The sequence below is a fragment of the Dipodomys spectabilis genome, unplaced genomic scaffold, assembly GCF_019054845.1.
Source record: "Dipodomys spectabilis isolate Male_0828 unplaced genomic scaffold, ASM1905484v1 ptg000009l, whole genome shotgun sequence".
Taxonomy (NCBI): Eukaryota; Metazoa; Chordata; class Mammalia; order Rodentia; family Heteromyidae; genus Dipodomys; species Dipodomys spectabilis.
Window position 1 is genome coordinate 15,563,287 of NW_024870686.1, and position 21,900 is coordinate 15,585,186.

The 21,900-nt window shown below is 42.4% G+C and overlaps 1 protein-coding gene across 1 annotated transcript in view; it reads left to right on the forward strand.

Moving 5' to 3' along the window:
- The first annotated feature begins 3,373 nt into the window (after window positions 1-3,373).
- Fat1 (FAT atypical cadherin 1) overlaps window positions 3,374-21,900 on the forward strand; it is a 115,109-nt gene continuing 96,582 nt past the window's right edge. The window contains exons 1-2 of the mRNA XM_042700024.1: window positions 3,374-3,481; window positions 14,902-18,187. Of these exons, the coding sequence (XP_042555958.1) occupies window positions 14,920-18,187 (3,268 nt within the window). The 5' untranslated portion in view covers window positions 3,374-3,481; window positions 14,902-14,919. The remainder of the gene's footprint in view (window positions 3,482-14,901; window positions 18,188-21,900) is intronic.

Below are 21,900 nucleotides of genomic sequence, written 5' to 3' on the forward strand. Positions count from 1 at the left end.
CGCCCCGCGAGGGCCCGGGGCGCTCGGAGGAGCCCCCGAAGACTCGGCTCCGCAGCCGGACAGCCGGACAGACAGACGTGCGGACGGCTGCGGCCGTACCCGTCGCTCCTGGAGTCGGGAGCCCTTGGCAGCCCCAACAGCCGGGGAGGCCGATCCAGCTGGAGAACCCCTTTGGAGCTGGGGGAGCTTGGAAGGGGGTGTGTGTGTGCGCGCAGGCGGGGCGCTGACGTCACCCCCCCGCCCGCCCCGCACCTCCTAGAGGGAGGGAGTGGGGAAAAGAGGCAGCGAGCCGCCGCAGCTCCCGGCCGCAACTCTTCCCCTGGGCTGCTGGCTGCCTGGGCATGTCCTGACAAACTTGGCTTCGCCATCGGCCCTCGCGCGCGCTCTCCGCCGGCTTTTTTGCTGCTCAACTTTTCCACCCGGTCGGAGGAACACTCTGGAGATGCGGCCGCCCGGGTCCCGGCAGTGCCCGCGGATGGCACCCTGGTTGGGGAGACGCTGAAGATCTCCAGGAGGTGAAGTTGGCGCTTCCAACACCGCTCTTAACAGAACACATCCACGCCGCGTGGGGAGTCGCCGAACTAGCCGGCACGGTGCAGCCTTCGGGGGCCCCGAGGACTGGGATACGTAGTGGGTGAGTTCGTGTGTGTGTGTGTATGTGTGTTTAAAAAGAAATTCTTTCCGTTGAAACGTAAATGACCATGACACGGGGAGTTTGGTCTAGGCGAGTGCAGGGCGCGTGTGAATTTTCTAAGGCTCTGGGAACTGCACGCCCCTTGGGGGTCGTGGCGGCGCTCGGGAATGGAAGATCTGTAAGGCGTAGCTTTGGGAATGCAGGAAATACACACCGAGCGCTGTTGGGAAGAACTTCGGGAGCGGCGATGCCCTGGGTGAATTATTTGCGACCGTAACTTGGGGTAGACATGGTGCCCGGCGAGGGCGCACCGGGGACCCGCGTGATCTGCAGGGGCGCAGCGCCCTCTAGGCCGCGCACCGAGTCTGGCGCGCCGCCGGCCGCCTTCCCGGCTCCGCGCGGACCGACCACTCCGACCTGCCCCGTATCCCCGTCGGGCGACTTGAACCCCACCACCTCGGCTGGCCAGGCCCCCTCCCCCCAGACTTCACCTACCACCCACCCGGACCCAGACTTCGTATAACTTCGGAAAAAGCCCCTTGGTTGGACTGGATGCTGAAGCGGGGCGGGGGAAAAGGGGTTTTGTTTGGGGAAGCAGTCCCCCCCCATTTTCCTTGATCCTCTGGGACCCGCGTTAGGGAAGACTTGTCTATTTAACGGACATCCCCCACCCCTCTCTTTTTGTGAAGGGAACTCTGTAGATAGCCAGACACTCAACCTCCATTTCAGTCTGTTAGCAGAAAGGATCCGTGTAACCGCGACCGCAGCCTTGGACTCTCAGCGGTTCCCGTGGCGGCTGGGAAGTACAACTTCTAGGCAATCAGGTTTCTCCGGGAGCCTGGAAAATCGGGGTTCTCAAACCGATGGCCTGGTCCTAAGTAAGTGGCAACGTGTCTTCACGAAGGGTCATTTCCTCCATTTAGAGAATTCTACGATTTTACGTTAGAGGATGGTATCTTGGGACTTTTTTTTAATTTTTGCACACTCTTCTCTCTCGTTCTTCCCAAGGACCTCGTCCACCTACCCCCCCCACAACTTCCCCCCCCCCCCATCTCCAACGGCTGACGATGTAGTGTGGTTGTGTTTTGTGGAGAGTTACAATTCTGCACGGGGAGCAAACTGGCTGCGCCTGGAGATCAGGTTACCCACTTTCGAGGTGTTCCATGCATGAAATTGACCTGTAACTCCTAGAGTACTTTGCGCAATCGGGGCCCTGATCAAACCAGTCGTTCCATGATGGTGTTTGTATGTACTGGCTGTGGGACTTGGTGGTTTTTTTTTTTTTTTTTAAATAGTGTGCAGAGGATATGGCGCGACGAAATCAGCATGACATGGCAGACCACTTTCCTCTTGCTAGACACCATTATTGTTATTATTTTCCCCCCAATCACCTTCTTTAACCTGGCTTCAGAAATGTCGGCTGTAACTTTGAACCAAGGAAAATAGTCTCCAGTCTCTCTAGCCCTCTCCTTTGCTTGTGGTTCCCGCGGCAGCGCCCCCACCCGGGAAATCGGGTCTTTTTGTCCTGGCAGTGTGTTCGAACCCCACAAACTTTCCTAGGTCATGCCTGCCCTCGAGGCCGAGTGTCAGGGCGCCATCTGAACCCGCGTCTGGAACCTTGCGGGTGTCTGCGAAGGGCTCCACGCCCCGGGTCACGCAGATCGGCTGCTCCTGCGCGAGAGGGAAGTTTCCCGGCGTGGGGCGCCTGGGCCCCCCGGGGCTTCCCTTTACTCCCCGGGCAGCTTTGCGCACTGACTGGGTGGCTGGGTTCACCGTTGGCGAGCTCCCTGGAAGGAATGAAGGACCAAGAATGTGCACGAGGCGGTTCAGTGGCCTTTTGTCCTGCAGACTCGAAAGTTGGGGGTGTTGGCCGGCGCTGGGGTGGGGGTCGTAATTAGGATCCGGGCGGTTCTGCGATCTGAGGGGCGATTCAGGAAGACCTCTGGGAGGGAAGGCTCGGCGTGTTCCCAAGACTTTAAAAGTGTGAATTTCAGGAGGAAAAAGATTCCGATCTAATTACTTTCCTTTTCAGACCTTCGGGGCTGTGGAGTCCGGCCAAACGCCGGCAGGCTGGGAATCACGGCATTCAAATGCAAATGGAGGGATTTCCTGGAGGTTCTTTTTTTTAAAAAAAAAGGCATCCAAAGGGATGCTGAGGGGGCTTTTGCCCTAAGCTTAGCGCGACATTTATTTATTTTCACTTTTCCCTTTTCTTTCTGAGTTAAGCTCTGGTTTCCTTTTTTTTAAAAGCAGAAAACATTCCAGGTTCATTCTTGGCCTCTGGGTGGCTTGCTGGCCCCAACGAATGTGGGCATTGGAACAAACCCTAAACTATTCTTCACCGAGTCTCCGAGATCACCTTGAATGCTTGCTAGCTTCTCAACTCAGGGTTCGGGGTTGGCCTTGGAGGGGGGGGGGGGGGAGTTGGGGAGGAGGGGGAGGGTCTCTTGAACCCTGGGCGGGGCGGGGCCGTCCCAGAGCCGCAGGCTGCAACCAGAGCTTTGGAAAAGCGGGCTGGAGTTTCTGCGCTGGGGAAAGAAGCTCCGGCCGAGGAGGGCGTGGCCACGGGCGGAGGAATCTCCTCCGTGAGGAGAGCGTGAGGCCCCTACACGGAGCGGGACGCCGGGGGCCGGGTGCGCCGGCGGCGGAGTGCGGCGGCGAGCCTGGCGCGCCGGGAGCGAGGCTTAGACCAGACCCAGCCACCCGACCACACCATGCGGACGTGCGGGCCCAGTGAGGTCCCCGGCAGCCCCGTGCCTGGCTCGGGGGCACGCTGAAGCGTCTGGGGGCTTGCGGACATTCCCCCCACCGCCCCACCGCCGTCGCCACTTGGGGGTGAACTTTGTAGTAAGTTTGCTGGCCGTGAAGTGGGGGCCGGAGGGAGAGCGGGCTGGGGCGCCGCGGGGCGGCTGCCGGTGCCAGGCCGGAGCCGTCGGTGCCCAGGCGGCGTGCAACTTGGCTGCTGCTGCTTTGCAGATTTGCAGCTCGGTGATTGCAACTCAGGACTGGTTCCCCCCCAAGCCAAGGGAGGGCGAAAATAAAAGGCGATGGACGAGAGAACTCCGTGGCCAGGTGGCGGGCACTGGCGCCCTCCTTCCCACTTTGGAAAGTTGCGTCTCGGGCCCCGGATTCGCGGTGGCCGGGGAGAACGCGGAGGCGGAGGGGAGGGGGGGCGGTAATTGGCGACGGGCAGGGAATGGTAATTACCGAGAGGAGTCGGTGGCGGCGGCGGCCGGCCCAGCCCCCCCGGGTCTGCTCCTCGGAGCCATTGCTGGAAACAGCGGCGCGGCGCGCGCTCGCGCGGGGCTCCCGGCGGCCCGCAGTTCGGACGCTTCCCGCACGCGATCCTCCGCGGTCACACCCCGCGCTCGACGGAGCTGCTCTCTCTGACCGCGTCTGCGACTTTTAAATGGGAAAACGCACGTATTCTTTTCACGTAGATGATGATGGTAACGTCCGTGGCCAGGGGGAATCTTTGAAATGGAGTCGTGGAGTTCGGTGTGTGTGTGTTTGTGTGTGTGTGTGTGTGTGTGTGTGTGTGCGCGGGAGCTGAGGTTTTTAAGTGCAGACACTTTGCGGGCTAGACATGGGAACAATGTGCGGCTTGGCAGGGGTTTCTCTGTGCTCTGGAGGAGAGACTTGTAAGGTCTTCATTAAAGGAAGAGATTGCTTCCCCACCCCACCCCCTCCGTGTGCACACTTTTAGGAAGCTAACTTTCCCAGGTCTCTTATGGAGCACCCCCCCCCTCCTGTTCACACCCCGTGTGAACTTCTGGACTTAGGAAACAAGGACGTAATTGTATGCATTAGGAAAGTAAACTCATAAATATTTTCTGTGCAGTTAATTTTTTTTTTCTCCCCAGGTCTAAACTGGTTTTGTTAAGTGGCTTTTGTGAAGCAACTCCCTGGTGCCTGGTAGAGGAGAGGTTTGTTTTTTAAACTGAGTATTTACAATGACTTGTTAAGATTGAGAAAGATTTTAAAGGCGCTTAGCCTTCGGTTACTTATTTACCTTTTTCATATTCCTAAGGGCTTCATATCTTCCGTGTGTTAATTGTTCCAGAAGATATTTGCTTGTGTTAAAACTACACAGTGCTTTTTCACTCACGAGTTTCAGTTAAGGTATATATACAACACTTCGAGTTGTTACCTTGAAAAGGTGCTATCCAGATCTATTGGTGAATTCTGGTGTTTGTCTTTGTCTTAAGAGGACCGCTCTGGTTTCACAATTAGAATGATCCCTTCTGACTGGTTGTGTATTTAAGCTTTAAGATAAAAAAGCACTTAAAGTATTTTTTTTAAATATGTAATTAAATTATGTCAAACTTGGCATTTAACAAAGCTCAGCATAAGTTTGGATTGCAGGTTTGCATTTGTGAACCCATTTCTTGAAGTTATATGAGCTTATTTTTGTCACTAGAAGGAAATAAGGTTGTTCAAGGACTTGGTAAAATCGGTTAGACTACTGATATATATTGATTTGTTTCTAGGAACATCTATCCGTTCTCATTGTGTGAATGGCCCATTTAAATGTATGTTAGAAATATATACCCAGTGTGGACATTTCAAAATGAAATCCTCATATATAATTGATGGATGCTGATTTTTTTTAAAAAGGGCTACAAAAGAAAAAGTATGACCAAACTAATACTGCATTCATTCTCCTGAACCTCTGCCTTTGTAGTCCATCCACTTTAAGCATAGCTCTTGAGTCACCTTTGAAGTATCCATTTCTTTAAACATTGGAAATGAAAAGAACCTTAGCAATTATCTTAAGAGATGATCTGTTATTCTTATCGTCATCAAGTAGCTAGGCTTGTTGACTCATGCCTATAATCCCAGCTCTTGGGAGGCTGAGGAAGGAGGAACAGGAGTTCAAAACCAGCTTGGCTACAAATGGATTTCCCACCCAAACAAACAAACAAACCAACAAACAAAACATTCTACGATGTGTTTTCTATACAATAGTCAGTGGTCCAAATGAAATTAATCCACTGTTTTATTAACCAAGGTTGTGTATGTAGTCTACTGTTGTGTTTCAGTGACTAATTTGTGGCCCAAAAGATTTGGTTAATAGAGGAAACTGGAGCCCTGCATGTTCATTTCAGTTTTTTAAGTGGGAATTTTAAGTAGAAGATGTTTGATGTGAATTATGTCCATAATGAAGCCAAGCTCGGTTGGTCTCAGTTATTCAGTTAAAAGATGTCTTAGACTTTGGAAAGGAATTTTTTAATTGATGACATACATTAAGATCAAAACGATGAGGGGAATTTTAGTCATCAAACTTGATACATATTCTACAAAATTAAGAAAATTTGAGGGAGGGAAGGGTTGAAGTTGGGAGGGATGAGGGAGAATGATGAATGCATGATCTTGACCAAGAAGAGTCCTTGTATTGTAATACTGCTTTGTTGAAGGGCAGATCCTTTCCCCTCTCTTTTGTAAGAGGAGTATTTCATTTAAAAAATGTGCACAATTTAAAAAATGTGCACAATTAAAGAAGGAATCTATATATTGTACATTTTAGATGTTTTTTTTAAAACCCATCGTTCTTTTCCTGAAAAGTCCCGGATGCACATCTGACTCTAATTCTTGCTTAATCCCAAGGGTTCATTTTATATGTGGAGATAAGTCTAGGAAATGAGTTGAATGTTCTCTACAAACCATTTCAGAAATCTTTCATCGAGCATTCAGGCGTAGAGCCTGTGATGGGATCTGTAGCATAGGGTTATTTAGGTGCCATCCCTACCCAGTCTTGAAGCATTTTGAAGTGGTGGGTGACCTCTTTTGAAACTGTGGAAATTAAGATCCATCTGCACTTCTGTCACTGGCCTGTTGCTTGTGCCTGCTGGTTTGTATTCTAGAGGGATGGAAGTATTATCTTACATTATTCCTCCTCCTCTATGGTTATCTTCCTTCCCATACATAGCATCTTCCATTGTACATTCCATAGTAGTATTTTCCACTCTCCATTCTTAAGTTCTTTATCTTCCAGTCCAGCAACTGTGGCACTGGTCTTTGCCAAGCAGTGGAACTATACAGCGGTGAACAAATCATATTTCATGCATTAAGGAACTTCTAGTCTAGTGAGGGAAGATAACTAATTATTCAGTTAATATCAAATGTAGGCTGGTCTGGACTGCAGTGTCCTACCTATGCCTCCTACATTGCTGGGATTGCAAGTGTCCTACTTACTTGTTGAGATGGGGTCTCACAAATTCCACTGCCTTCCTACTGGCTTTAAACAGCGCACCATGATCCTCTTGATCTTTACCTCCCAAGTAGCTGGGATTACAGGCATGAGGTTCCACACCCAGTAGAGATTTATTTTGAAGCAAAGAAGTACCTGTGTTTGTAGACTCAGCAGAAGGTCATTGTAGTGAAAGGATTGTTATGGTTCAGGTACCGAGCTAATTTGGGGAGAAGAAATTTAAGGCATCAGGATGTCTATTTACAGGTAGGGCATGTGTCATCTCTTGTGAGGTCTGAGCAGATAAAAATGGGCCACGAGAACATTTAAGGAGAGGAAGGAAGGCCAAAGACTTTTTCCTGGATGACCCACTTTCTTCCTGTACACGGACAGGTTACATCCCCGGTCATTATTCAGAAGTACCTAAGTTTACATAATAAAACCTTACTAATTTGGGAGTGGAAGAAGTAGCTCTTGGTAATTACTGAGTGCTCTTTGTGTGAACACACCAAATGAATGATTTCTCTTTGCAGAGAAAAATAGATCAGGTGAGATGACCTTTTTATTTTTATCTTTGTTTTCTTTTTGTGCCACTACTGGGGCTCGAACTTAGGGCTTGGGCACTGTCCCTTGAGCTTTTTCACTCAAGGCTGGCACTCTACCACTTGAAACACAGCTCTACTTGGTGGCTGGTTAATTGTAGATAAGAGTCTCATGGTTTTTTTGCCCATTCTGGCCTGAGCCACGGATATCTGGCTGAGTAAGATGATTTTAAATCACAAGAGAAAGGTAAATGGCTGGTTTATGGAGCTGCTCTTTGGGCAAAACTTGTCCTGGAATGTATGTGTAGTGTTGGGAGATGAGAAGATGAGCACTGTACACTGGTCATGCCATTATATTTTGGACTGATTAAATTGTGTAAATATGCAAGTATTGTAGGGAAGTTTTGTATACCTACTCTGTTAGTTTGAAAGCTAGTCTCAGCTACACTGGAATCAGTTGTTGATGATTTGAAGGTAATTCTCCATCTCTCTTTCACACTATTACACTATCATACTATCTATCTACCTATTTATCATCTATCTATGAATCATGCATTAGTTTTGTGGAGGGAGATTTCACCATGTCATTTCTACCCACATACATGTATTCCAATCAATTTCCCCCTCTCAATTACTCTTCCTTTCTCCCTTTGCCTCCTTCCTAAAACAGTTTTGACTGGCTTCATTGTGCTGTTTTCATACATGTAACTAAATGACTCTGACCATCCTCATTCACTCTCCTTGTTAGTTCAGCCCCCTTCTCTTAGTGCCCACTTTACCAACAGAGCCTGCTCGGAGGTAATATTTAACTTGAGACCTGCTAGAGTAATCACATTTACTGCAGCTCCAGTCAGAACCAACAACCTATAAGTGGAGTTTTCAGAAGAAATCTGATTATATACACCAAGCCTAAAGCTGCTAGTTTCTCTTCCCATTTTTGCCAAAAATTTTAAGATAGTTTTAAAAGAATTAGTATGCACCTAGAAAATAAAGAAGATCTACTAGGTTTTCAGTGTAAGAATAGTGGCTCTTAAAAGTATTGCCCGGCTACTATAACTTACTAGAAAATGGAAAGGTTTTGTTCCTCATTTCAATGTTGCTGGAAGCTATGAATTGAATATAAATAATAAACAAGTTTTTATTTTTGGTGAAAGTTTTCTGAAATTTTCTTACTTTGCATGACCATAAAAATAAACAGTATTTAGTATAAGTATTTTTGAAAAAAATAGTTTAAGTTGTGTGTATGTGTTGTATGTGTATGTGTTTGTGTGTCAGTATTAGGGCTTCAAATTGGCCTTACACACTTGCTTAGCCTTTTCTGATCAATGCTGGCACTCTACCTCCACTTCTGTTTTGTTTTGTTTTGTTTGTTTGTTTGTTTTTGCTGGTTAATTGGAGATTAGACTCTCATAAATTTTTCTGCCTAAATTGTCTTTGAATCTCAGCCTCCTGAGCAGCTAGGTTTACAGGTGTGACTGAGCCAACAGCACCCTGCTGGCTTCATGTTTTTTGAACAACTTTATGACATGGCTTTGGAAACATGATTAGATTTACAGTTTTGAGGTCTCGGAAAATACTTCAAAAATGGCAATAGGGCTGGAGCGAGGGGAAGGTCCGAGCATTGCTGAGCATATGTGAGACCTCCTTAAATCTAGTCCCTAGCACCCCAAGAAAAAAAGGGATATTAAAGTAAACATGAAGCTGAATTTCAGTAGTGAATCTGTAGTGAAGCTCCCTGGGCCTGGGGGTGGGGGGTGTTGATATAAAATAAGTGTGTGGGGGATGGAGCCTTGAGGGAGAACACAGAGTTCTTCAACTCAGAGTTCTTGTGTATTTTCTTATGTGGAATGAAATGGCGTTTGCTTCCTTCATGTACAGAGGACCAGAGTGACCGCTTGTGTATGAGGCAGAGGGAACTGGCAATAATAAATGTACTACCGTGCAACAGTATTGCTACCTTGTGTGTGATTGTCCTGTCACTGAAAGGTAGCACTTTCGGATCTTAAGCTTTGAGCTTAAGCATGGGAACAAGCAGTTACAGTCTCCTTGTAGACTCTGGCTTCCATGAAGAATTTGCTTTCGCAGTGATAGATTGGAGGGAACATTTTACATGAAAGTTTCCTTAATGAAGAATTATGAGGATATTAATATCTCATTTTTTACCAGAAAAAATATCTTCCTCTTGTATTTATGGATTTTCAGAAATCTATACTAAAGATATTTAAGCTTTAAAACCCAAGGTTCTTTTCCCTAAATACAGAAGTAAACACCTTTTGTTTTCAATCCAGAAATTATATTTTAGAAATTGTAAATTACTATGAGTTTAAGTAGTGTGAACACCTTTTAAATATAAGGGTAGCCCTGGGCTAAATGGGTTTTGAAGTTTAATTTTCATAAGCATGCACTGTAGGTAATGACATACTTTCAGGTGAAATATTGTTGTAGTATCTTTTTTAGATCTTTTTTTTTTCCCCCTCTGTGCCTGTCTCTGCTGTTTTGTTTTGCATGGAGTAACAGCCATAGTTTGATCTTGGTGTTTTATGGTGAAATCCAAATTCACAGTTCTTTGTACATTGCCATAGGGTTCATTGTGTGTTCTAAGATTGTTTTCTGAACAAAGGCATTGAATAATCCTAATCATGGTGACATTCTGTTGGTTAGGTGTGTAGTTAAGCACAAGGTTTTGAAAAGTTTCAGTTAACAAATGTGTTCTGGAAGTTGCTGACGTTCTGTTGCTCAGATTTTCATGAGCAACAAGGCTACATCCATGGTTTTGTCTTCCACCTCCACCCCATCCCCACCCACATCCGTATCTGTGTTGTCCTCCTTTAAGATCTCAGCCTGATGGAAGGAAAACAAAAGAAGAGGAGGAGGCTAGGGAAACAACTGGACAGGCCTCAATGACCTAACTTCCTTTCTCTAGGCCCCACCTTTTAAAAGTTCCTAGCCTTCAGTAACACCACTGGCTGGTAGCCAAGTCTTTCAATTCATGAGTTGTTAGAGGATACTTCTAACCCTTAGTCATTTCCAACATGTTGTCTAAAACCCTTGACTTTATTTCTTAAATCCTATTCCTCCTTTGGTCTTCCCATTTTTGTTTTTGGACCCATAGCAGCACCATTTCTTTGCTTAGCACCTAGTTCTTGAAGTTTCCTAGGTTACTTGTTTTTCTATCTTCCCCTATCCCTTCCAATGAATCAACAATTCCAAATAGGATTTGGTGGGCCAGGCCATGTTGGCCACTTCTCCCCACTTCTGTTATTGCCGCTTTGGACCAAGATACCTTGGTCTCTCACCTGTTTTGCCACAGTGCCCTCCATCTATGTTCCTTCCAGCTTTTACTCTTGCAAAAGGTATATTACTCTTCATTACTATGTTATTATTATTCTATTACTGTATTATTCTTCTATATTACTCTTCTCAATAAATACCAGAGTGGCCCATTTTTCTTTCAGTTAGATCATGCACTGCCCTGTTCAAAATCCTCTGGTGGCATCTCATCTTATTTGTAGCAAAATTCATTATCCTAAAAAGTGTTTGAATAAATGCATAAATAGAAAGACCAGAGTAATCTTATAAAAGAATCCAAGTGATTTGGTAGCATGGTTCTTCACTCCTGAAGGGTGGACTGCATGTATAATTTACTTCCTTATGAATAGTGTACAGTATAAGAAAAGGAGAAAAGGAGTCTCAACCAAGTGAGTAAGGTCAGTGTTAATATTTACGTCATGTTGGTTATTTCCATGATATGATGAAAATGACTTTGTCAACCTACTCTTTACAGCATAACCCCAGTCTAATCATCAGAAAAATATCAGACAAATTCTGCTTGAGGGCTATTTTTCCTGAAGAATTTTCTACAAAGTTTGTGATTAATTCTTATCACAATTGTCAAGGATATAAACAAGGGAAGTCTGAGAAACATACAGTTGAGAAGAGCTTAAAGAGACATCATGAGAGATGTCATATTATGTTTTATGTGGCACCTTTGAATGGAGAAAGGATAGTAGATCAAATCTAAGGAAATCTGAATCAAGAATGGACTTTAGGTAAAAATAGTTCACTGGTAGTGATTAGCTAGTTGTATCATGAGATGTTAACTGGGAAACTATCTGTAAGTCTAAAACAACTTTAAAATAAAAAGTAAAATTTAAAAGTCTCTAACATCATTATTTGTTCTCTCCTTGTCCCTGTCCCTTACAGTTCTTCCTTCTCTGTTGTTTTGCAGCCATACTACTTTCTTGGTTGTTGTTGTTTGTTATATTGTTATGTTTTTTATACTGGGGCTTCAACTCAGAGCATGGTCACTGTCCCTTAGATTTTTCTACTCAAGGCTAGCATTTGAGCTATAGTTCCAGTACCAGTTTTTTAGTGGTTAGTTGGACATAAGATTCCCACAGACTTACTTGCACCGACTGGCTTTAGAACCGTGATCCTTAAACCATAGCCTCTTGAGTAGCTAGGATAGCAGGCATGAGCCATTGGTGTCCAGCTTCTCTTGGTTATTTTTAAACTAGTTCTCTTTCACCAGGGTGATTTTGAGCCTCAGGGGGCATTTATAATATGTGGAGACACTGGTTTTAATTGGGGACAGATGCTATAGTTTTCTTATGGTGGAGACAGGAAATACTAGCATCCCAGTGTCATGGGGAATCTAGTCATTAGCTGCTGAAAACTGGAAAAATGCTGAGGTTGAGCAACCCAGCCCTTTTGAACTCAGGGTTCTTTTTTTTTTTTTCTTCTTTCAGTTCTAACTAATATGGCTTTTACCTTATTTTGTTTTTCTCTGTAGCTCCTACTCATCATTGCTCATAAACTATTGGCTTATTTGCTTCTCTGTCTTACCCCAGAACCAGTTTCCATCACTAGGTCTTGGTTATTTAATTTGGTTCAATTTTGAATCCCTACAATCAGGAACTGTATTTGACTCCTGGTACATGTTCGCTAAGTATTTATTAAAGGAATTAAGTAATTAATGGAGTGAACAGATGATAAAGATAACATTTAATTTGAAAGGTAGTGGATAGTAGTAGAGAACAATGAAAATGTATACATTACCCTGACTACCTCTTCTTGGACTTCTGAATGAAATTAACCATATTTAAGTTTCTTTTTTATGTGCCTGTAATTTTTCTCTCATTTTCAGACATACACATGCAGTTTATCTGCCTCCTCCCTTTAAACAAGCAAATGTGATCAGCTCAGTTTTCCCAGTCAATATACCTCTCAATTACTTCACATACTAACAGATGGAGTGATATCTTAGTCTTTTCAATGGTTGCATAACATTATACATGAACTAAGCAAAAATATTTTAAGGTTGGGTGCCAGTGGCTCATGCTTGTTAATCTTAGCTACTCAGGAGCTTAGATCTGAGGATTGCGACTCAAAGCTAGCCCAGGCAGGAAAGTCAGTGAGACACTTAGCTCCAATAAGCTGCCAAAAAATGTGGGAAGTGCAGCTGTGGCTCAAGTGGTAGAGTGCTAACCTTGAGCAGAAAGCAGCTCAGGGACTGCACCAGGTTGAGTTCCAGCCCCAGGACCAGAAAAAAAAACAAGGGTATATGTTTTTGTGTAGTGTAGTGTGTGTGTGTACAATAGATCTTGGTGTAATATCTTTCTGTAAAGTGTAATAATGTCTCTAAAATATGAGTTTCTTCAAACAAGCAGTACTTTTTTACTATCTTTATGAAGGTTCTTTCAATAGTTTTCTTAATATACATATTTTATTCTTAGCTTATAAATGATTTGGGATTGAGATCCTTGCCTTTCTCTAATCTACGTATCTCATGTGGTGGTATAAGATGGTGACCCAAAGCATCTGTAGGTTCAATTGCATTGAATTTTTTACTTCTGTTAAAATTATAGGATCATTGAAAAATACTCAAAAATTTCCAACTGTTAAAACTACCGACTAGACTGATAAGGAGATAGCTCAGAGGGAGAATTTTTTTCTTATTTTGGTTTGAATATTAATGGCCAAACATCTGTGAAATTTTCCTGACTTTATCTGCATAGTAGAAGGCATGCTAGCTCAAGAACAAGTTAAATGCCCAACTTAACCATGATTCAGTATCAATTAAACTTCTAATTGCTTTAAGCATATCAAGTCTTCCCCGCCCCTCCCCCCAAAAAATGACTAATAGGGCAAAGTTGGCAGTGGCTGAGTTAAGCGACTGTAAATTAATGTTGCCATGCTAATTTCAACCAGCTTCCCAGTCTGGTGTGTCTTTCACCTTTGGTAACATTCACATTTTGTGAATATTAATCTGGGAGTTACTTTGCAAGGGTATAGTGCTGTCCTCAGCTGACAGTGCTGTGGGATTTTGTGAAACTATATTGATTTACAAGATGAATTTGTTGGCATAATACATTAGTCTGGAATGTAATTGTCCTGTTCCTCTGAGCAGGCCTCAGCCCAGTGGACTCGACCTCAGTTCCCACTTGTGAAAGGTGACCCTTTGTTCAGTTTTCCCTCTTCTCAGTCCATCTCTGACCCTCCTAGAGTTTTGCTACCTTGCTGCATTGATTTTGTCTTTCACGTGTGTTAGTTTTGATGACTTAGTCCTGGTTTGTGTATATCTTGTCTTCTAATAGGGGCCTCCTGGGTGACATTTCGGTTCAGTGTCTTGGAGATAGTAGACACTCTATGAACTGATTATTGACAGCTGTGCAGTAAAATACTGATGTTGTTTGTGAGTTGCTTTTCTGACTTAGGAAAAACCTGTGATATCTATCAGCTGGATTCTGGTTTTCATATTGCGAACCTTTTCTGTATGTCCAAGTTGATGTTTGAGAAATTACTTGACTATCCAACTTTATGATATAGTTATTTTAGCCCCTTACATAGTTGTATAGCTTGAAATGAGAGTAAACGAAGTGATTACATAGGGTCATATAAAATCGCTGTTGATTTAATTTCAGATTCCTTGTTAGATGTACTGCGTGTGAAGAACAAAATGTAGTTGTTACTTATTTGTTATAGCAGGCAGTTTTTAATACTCATTATGACTTTGTGTGTGTGTGTGTGTGTGTGTGTGTGTGTGTGTGTGTGTGTGTGTGTGTATGTACACACATGCACACATGCTGTTACTGGGTCTTGAAATCAGAGCTCAGACATTAGTTTTTTACTCAAGGCTGATGCTGTACACATTGAGCCACGGCTCTGCTTGTGTTTTTGTTTGTTTGTTTGTTTTCTGGTTAGCATGAGATAAAAATCTCATGAATTTATTTGCACAGGATGACTTTGAGCCATGATTCTCACCTCTCAGTCACCTGGACAGCTAGGATTACAGATATGAGTCACCAGCACTTGGCTCATTTTGATTCTTAAGTCATCACATATGAAATACAATAACTTGAATCATTAAAAGAAGGTAGGCTTGTTAGAAGGATGGTAACAATTGAATTGGAGCACAGAAAAGCTCCCAATCCATTAAATTTTTCATATTTTATATAGATGAGAAATACTTTCTTTAAGATGGACATTTTGCTTGCTTTATTTCTACAAAATAATTCCTATTCCTTCTATTTTAGGTTCCTGTGAGTTAAACCATGGGGAGAGATTTGGCCTTGCTTCTGCTACTGCTCCTTTTCCTCCAGCATTTTGGAGACAGCCATGGAAGCCAAAAACTTGAACAGACCCCTTCTCTACAGTTTACGCATTTCCAGTACAATGTCACTGTTCATGAGAACTCTGCAGCCAAAACCTACGTTGGGCATCCAGTAAAGATGGGTATTTACATTACAGACCCTTCATGGGAATTAAGGTACAAAATTGTCTCAGGAGACAATGAAAACCTGTTCAAAGCTGAAGAGTACATTCTTGGAGACTTTTGCTTTCTAAGAATAAGGACCAAAGGAGGAAATACAGCTATTCTTAATAGAGAAGTGAAAGACCATTACACATTGGTCATCAAAGCAGTTGAAAAAATCACTAATGCTGAAGCTCGAACAAAGGTCAGGGTGCAAGTGCTGGATACAAATGACTTAAGACCATTGTTCTCCCCCACTTCCTATAGTGTCTCCTTACCCGAAAACACAGCTATAAGGACCAGCATTGCAAGGGTCAGTGCCACAGATGCAGATATAGGAACCAATGGAGAGTTCTACTACAGTTTTAAAGACCGAACAGACATGTTTGCGATTCACCCAAGCAGTGGCGTGGTACTATTAACTGGTAGTCTCGATTACACAGAGACAAAACTCTATGAGCTGGAAATCCTTGCTGTGGATCGGGGAATGAAACTGTACGGTAGCAGTGGTATCAGCAGCATGGCCAAGCTAACAGTTCATGTGGAACAGGCAAATGAATGTGCTCCTGTGGTAACAGCCGTGACATTATCACCATCGGAACTGGACAAAGACCCAACATTTGCAATTGTCACCGTGGAGGACTGTGATCAGGGCGTCAATGGGGAAATAGCTTCTTTAACTATTGTGGCCGGTGACCTTCATCAACAGTTTAGAACGGTGAGGTCCTTCCCAGGGAGCAAGGAGTATAAAGTCAAAGCTGTTGGTAGCATTGATTGGGACAGTCATCCTTTTGGCTACAATCTGACCCTCCAGGCTAAAGACAAAGGAACTCCTCCCCAGTTCTCTTCAGTCAAAGTGATTCATGTGGCTTCTCCACAGTTCAAAGCTGGCCCCGTCAAGTTTGAAAAGGATGTTTACAGAGCAGAAATAAGTGAGTTTGCTCCTCCCAACACACCTGTGGTCATGGTCAAAGCCATTCCTAGCTATTCGCATTTGAGATACATTTTTAAAAGTGCACCTGGAAAAGTGAGGTTCAATATAAATCACAATACTGGTCTCATTTCTGTTTTGGAACCAATCAAAAGACAGCAGGCATCCCATTTTGAACTTGAAGTATTGACAAGTGACAGAAAAGCCTCTACCAAAGTCTTGGTTAAGGTCTTAGGTGTAAATAGCAACCCACCAGAATTTTCTCAGACAGCCTACAAAGCATCCTTTGATGAGAACACACCCATCGGTACTACTGTCATGAGTGTGAATGCGGTAGACCCTGATGAAGGTGAGAATGGGTATGTGACTTACAGTATTGCAAATTTAAATCACGTGCCATTTGTGATCGACCATTTCACGGGTGCTGTGAGTACTTCAGAAAACTTGGACTATGAGCTGATGCCTCGAGTTTACACGCTAAGGATTCGAGCATCAGACTGGGGCTTGCCTTACCGGAGGGAAGTTGAAGTCCTGGCTACGATTACTCTTAATAACTTGAATGACAATACACCCTTGTTTGAGAAAATAAACTGTGAAGGAACAGTTCCCAGAGATCTAAGTGTGGGGGAGCAAATCACTACCGTTTCTGCTATTGATGCTGATGAACTTCAATTGGTACGATACCAGATTGAAACTGGAAATGAACTAGATTTATTTGACTTAAACCCCAACTCTGGGGTATTATCATTAAAGCAATCTCTTATGGATGGCTTGGGTGCAAAGATGTCTTTTCACAGTCTGAGAATTACAGCTACAGATGGAGAAAATTATGCTACTCCGTTATATATCAACATCACCGTGGCTGCCAGCCGCAAGCCAGTAAACTTGCAGTGTGAAGAGACGGGCGTTGCCAAAATGCTGGCAGAGAAACTCCTGCAGGCCAATAAATTACACAGTCAGGAGGATATGGAGGATGTTTTCTTCGATTCTCATTCTGTCAATGCTCATGCCCCACAGTTCAGGAGCACTCTTCCAACTGGTATTGAGGTAAAGGAAAATCATCCTGTGGGTTCCAGTATAATTTTCATGAATGCTACGGACCTTGACTCTGGCTTCAATGGGAAACTGGTCTATGCTATTTCTGGAGGAAATGAGGATAGTTGCTTCATCATTGACATGGAAACAGGAATGCTGAAAATTTTATCTCCACTAGACCGTGAAACAACAGACAAGTATACCCTGAATATTACTGTGTATGACCTTGGCATTCCACAGAAGGCAGCTTGGCATCTTCTACATATCACTGTCCTTGATGCCAATGACAACCCTCCTGAGTTTTTACAGGAGCGTTATTTCATTGAGGTGAGCGAAGACAAGGAGATAAATAGTGAGATCATTCAGGTGGAAGCCACTGATAGAGATCTAGGCCCCAATGGACATGTAACATACTCCATTCTTACTGACACAGATAAATTTTCAATTGACAGCGTGACTGGTGTGGTTAAAATTGTTCAGCCTTTGGATCGTGAAGTCCAGCATGTGCATTACTTAAAGATTGAAGCCAGAGACCAAGCCAAAGAAGAACCCCAGCTGTATTCTACTGTGCTTTTGAAAGTATCACTAGGAGATGTTAATGACAACCCTCCCAAGTTTATTCCACCTAATTACCGTGTAAAAGTTCGAGAAGATCTGCCAGAAGGAACCATAGTCATGTGGTTAGAAGCCTATGATCCTGATTTAGGACAATCCAGTCAAGTGAGATACAGTCTTATAGACCATGGAGAAGGACACTTCGATGTGGATAAACTCAGTGGAGCAGTTAGAATTGTACAGCAGTTGGACTTTGAGAAGAAGCAAGTATATAATCTCACTGTAAGGGCCAAGGACAAAGGGAAGCCAGTTTCTCTGTCTTCCACTTGTTTTGTGGAAGTTGAAGTGGTCGATGTGAATGAGAACTTACACTCGCCAGTGTTTTCTAGCTTTGTGGAAAAGGGTGTGGTGAAGGAAGATGTCCCTATTGGCTCATCAGTCATGACAGTGTCAGCTCATGACGAGGACACAGGAAGAGATGGGGAGATCCGATACTCCATTAGAGATGGATCTGGTGTTGGTGTTTTCAGAATAGATGAAGAAACAGGTACACATGTTTTATTGCTCTAATTTGGTATACGTTCTTATATATGTATGTATGTATACACACATATATATAGATGCATACACATATATGCACATATGTATATATATGAAACTAAGACATGTTTATATATAATTACATATATTGTTTAGATATAATATATATATAATATATAATATATGCAATATATTATCATATGTGATATCTGTCTTATGGGATTTCTGCAAGTCCCAGTTGATCTCTTAGGGCTCACTATAAAAGTGCATATGCATGTTTTGGTCCTGTTGTATGTAAATGTGCTTATATGTATGTAATAAGCCATGAAGGTGGAATCAAAGGAGTCTGAATGACCACAAGATAAGTAAAAGACAATTAAAATTGTTACTACTGGTATTGATTTCTAACTTTGTACTCTCTGTTGTGGTTTTTGTTGTTAACTTCAGAAGCCCTTGGGAGGAGCCTAAAGGCCTCAATACTTGCCGACTTCTACTTACCACAACACCAGTGCCATTTGGCACGCCATCCAGAGGATATTGCATACTTACAAAATTGTGCAATGACTCAAAAGATTATGTGCTAAAACTTCTTTAATGTGATCTACGTTTCCTCTAAGTTATATATGAGAGGCCAGTGCAGAAAAGTAGAATGTTGAAGGGCAAACACTTGACTTGGAATCCTGGCTCTTTCAGTTGATAATCCATGGTCTTGGATAAATGAAATACTACTTAAAATGAACTTTTTACACCAGTAAGGTGGAGGCATTCAAAATTACAAGGTTTCTCTTAGGATATGGTGGAATAACATAGGCAAGCTCCTAGTATGTGTTAGATTTAGTAATATATTTGGAAATGGAAGCAATGTTTTGTTACAGTAGTCTTTTTCCTGGAATAAGGTTCTAAATCTGAAATCTCAAAGGTAGTCCACTGTTGCAAGTGTATACTGTCTGTACTCTGTGTCCCTTCCTCTAGCTGCATAGATGTTATACTTATTCCCTGTTAGTCTCCCAGAGGAACTGTGAGCCTACCATCATAGGCTTCAGCTCAGGCACTTTCTAGCTCAGCACCGTGTAAAAATTGCCTGGTACATGGAACCTTCTCAATAAATGCTAAAGAAATAAATGAGGCTTGGCTTTGGCTGTCCTGCTCTCTGAGCATTGGTAGAGATCAAAACTGAGAAATGACAGCACTCATATTCCCTAAATGATTTTCAGTTTATTATCAATGTTTGCTTTATAGAACTCTTCATCCTAAACGATATGTATTTTGTTATATTAAAATATTTATGTTCAGGTAATCGCATACACACACACAGACATACAGACACATACACACACACACACATACATATACTAGTATCTAGTTAACACTCCACCAGCATCTAAAGGTGCATGTACATGAAAAATAATTAAGTGTCATAGAAATAGTTACCTGGAGATTGAAGGCTTTTATTGTGCATCTATTAATTTAAGTGGCGGTCCTTGGGCTTGAACTCTGGGCCTGAGCATTGTCCTTGAACTGACACTCTACCACTTGAGCCACAGATACATTTTCTAATTGATTATTATATACCACTACTATGGATGCAATTTAAAAAGTCTACAGATTATATATCAGGTATCTAAAATTCTATTCTGAAAAACTCAGAAATAATAGCACTTAAGTAGTGTTCAGCAATCACTCATCAGACGAATAGAATGCTGTATTGTTTGTGCTTATGCACACACTAGAATTTCTAGATACTGTTCCAACATAGGAAAATACCCAAAAGCTAAAGCTGAAATTATGATGTGCTTAAGTAAATTTGCTAAGAATAATTATTCTCAATTCTTTTCCCAGAGTAGGTTTCCTATAAAGACCTGTTAAAGTTAGAGTTGAGTCAGAAAATAGAACCTGTATCTTAATTTACATTCTCTTGGTGACTCAAATTATATAAGCTTTGCCTTTTTTCCCCTTTCCATGCAAAGAGTATTTTTATTGTTGCTTTTTAAAGATGGATTTAGAAACTAGTATTTTTCAACTATAAATTTAAGGAATTGTGTTATTCTTACTATGGAAAAAAAAAGAACCAAAAAGGAAACAGCTAGACAAATGAAGGTGAGCCTTTGAACAGAAGTATAGTAGTTTTCAGAGCAGAAAGGCAGTGCCAGACTTCCATGGTAATTTAGTTGGAGGGTAGAGGAGGTGTTAGGATTATGGGCAGGGTGGTTAGTAAGTTATAACTGTCATGCGTTGGTATAAATAAATGATAAAGATGAGAGAGAGAAACAATTTCTACACCATCTATTCTCTGGTCTTTGCTTGATAGAAGAAAGTACTCAGTGTGTAGCTGATTTAGGTTTATTTGCTTTTAGAAACTGACTAAATGATATAATGATACTTACCCATTAGACTGGTATACATTACATGATAAGATTTTAGGAATAGAATAATCTGCCCAAATTATTGTACAGATTCCAAGCCAGGAAAGTTGGTATCATAGAATTCCCTTAAGAAAAATCAGTATGTTTTATGCAGTAGAAATGCTAAAATTAGGCAGGCTAATTCCTTTTTTTAAAGGTCTTTAATAAATTTTTAAGGCAATGTTGAAGTATGAAGTATGTCCCATGAAGGGAAGTAGAGGCAGTTTGAGCATCACACTGCTTGTAAGAAAAACTCAGAATTGATATTAGTCTGGTCAGTTCTGGTTAGCAGTTTTCTGGATCATTACTCTGCTCATTTCCCATTTCACTCAGCTCTTTCTTTAACATTGATGCATTTAATAATGGCCCAATTGATTCAAGTTGTGCAGGACTACTTTGGTTTTGGAGAGCAAATATCTACTTGTCTACTAGCTTTTTTGGCTCTAAACTGCTAGTGCTGGTTGGGTAATATGACCAAATTTTTCTGGTGGTTTATTCTAAAATTGTGAAATCTGAATGCATTTCTGTTTGAATAGTCTTTGTTTTTGTTTATATTGATGTTTGAAACATCCCCTGAAAAATTGGTCTTTAAAAAATAGAAATTGTATGGATTACCTAAAGCATGTCACTACATGTATGGTTCTGTTAGCCCTAGGTTTTACACATATTTTGCTAATAGACTTTGTATAATTACTGTGTGGGAGTGACCATAATTTGCTCATCTCCTTGTATCACACATTTTTTTCAGAAAGTCCCCTAGGTAACCAGTGAGTAAACTCTGACAAATTCATTTCCCACATCATCGCTCTTCCATTGGAGATGAAAAATTGTTTGGAAAGTCAATCTGAAAGTCTCAGTACCAACCTCCAGGCTCTAATTAAGATTCCTTAATTTTCTCTCCTTAAAATCTACAGTGTAGATTTAAATTTTTTTTTTATTGTAAAGGTGATGTACAGAGGGATTACAGTTACATAAGTAAGGTAATGAGTACATTTCTTGTCAAACAGTGTTTGAAGATTCTTCAATAGTGTTTAGTGTAATAAGTACCTTTGAATCATGTGTATTGTAGATTCTTGGTTTCCTGGCCTTGCATTTCATTTTAGTTTTACTTATGTTTCCAGTTGTTTTATTGTAGGCTTCAAAGTTAAGCAGGTAAGTGAAATCAATTCTGTTTGGTCTTGGCTGATGGATATCTACCCAGCATATTAATTTTACTTGAGAACTAAGGAATTACTCCTTGTTAACTTTTAAAACTTAGGTAGTTTTAGGGAAAAAAAAATGTTTAGCCAGATATTTTTGATTGTTAGTGGACAGTTGG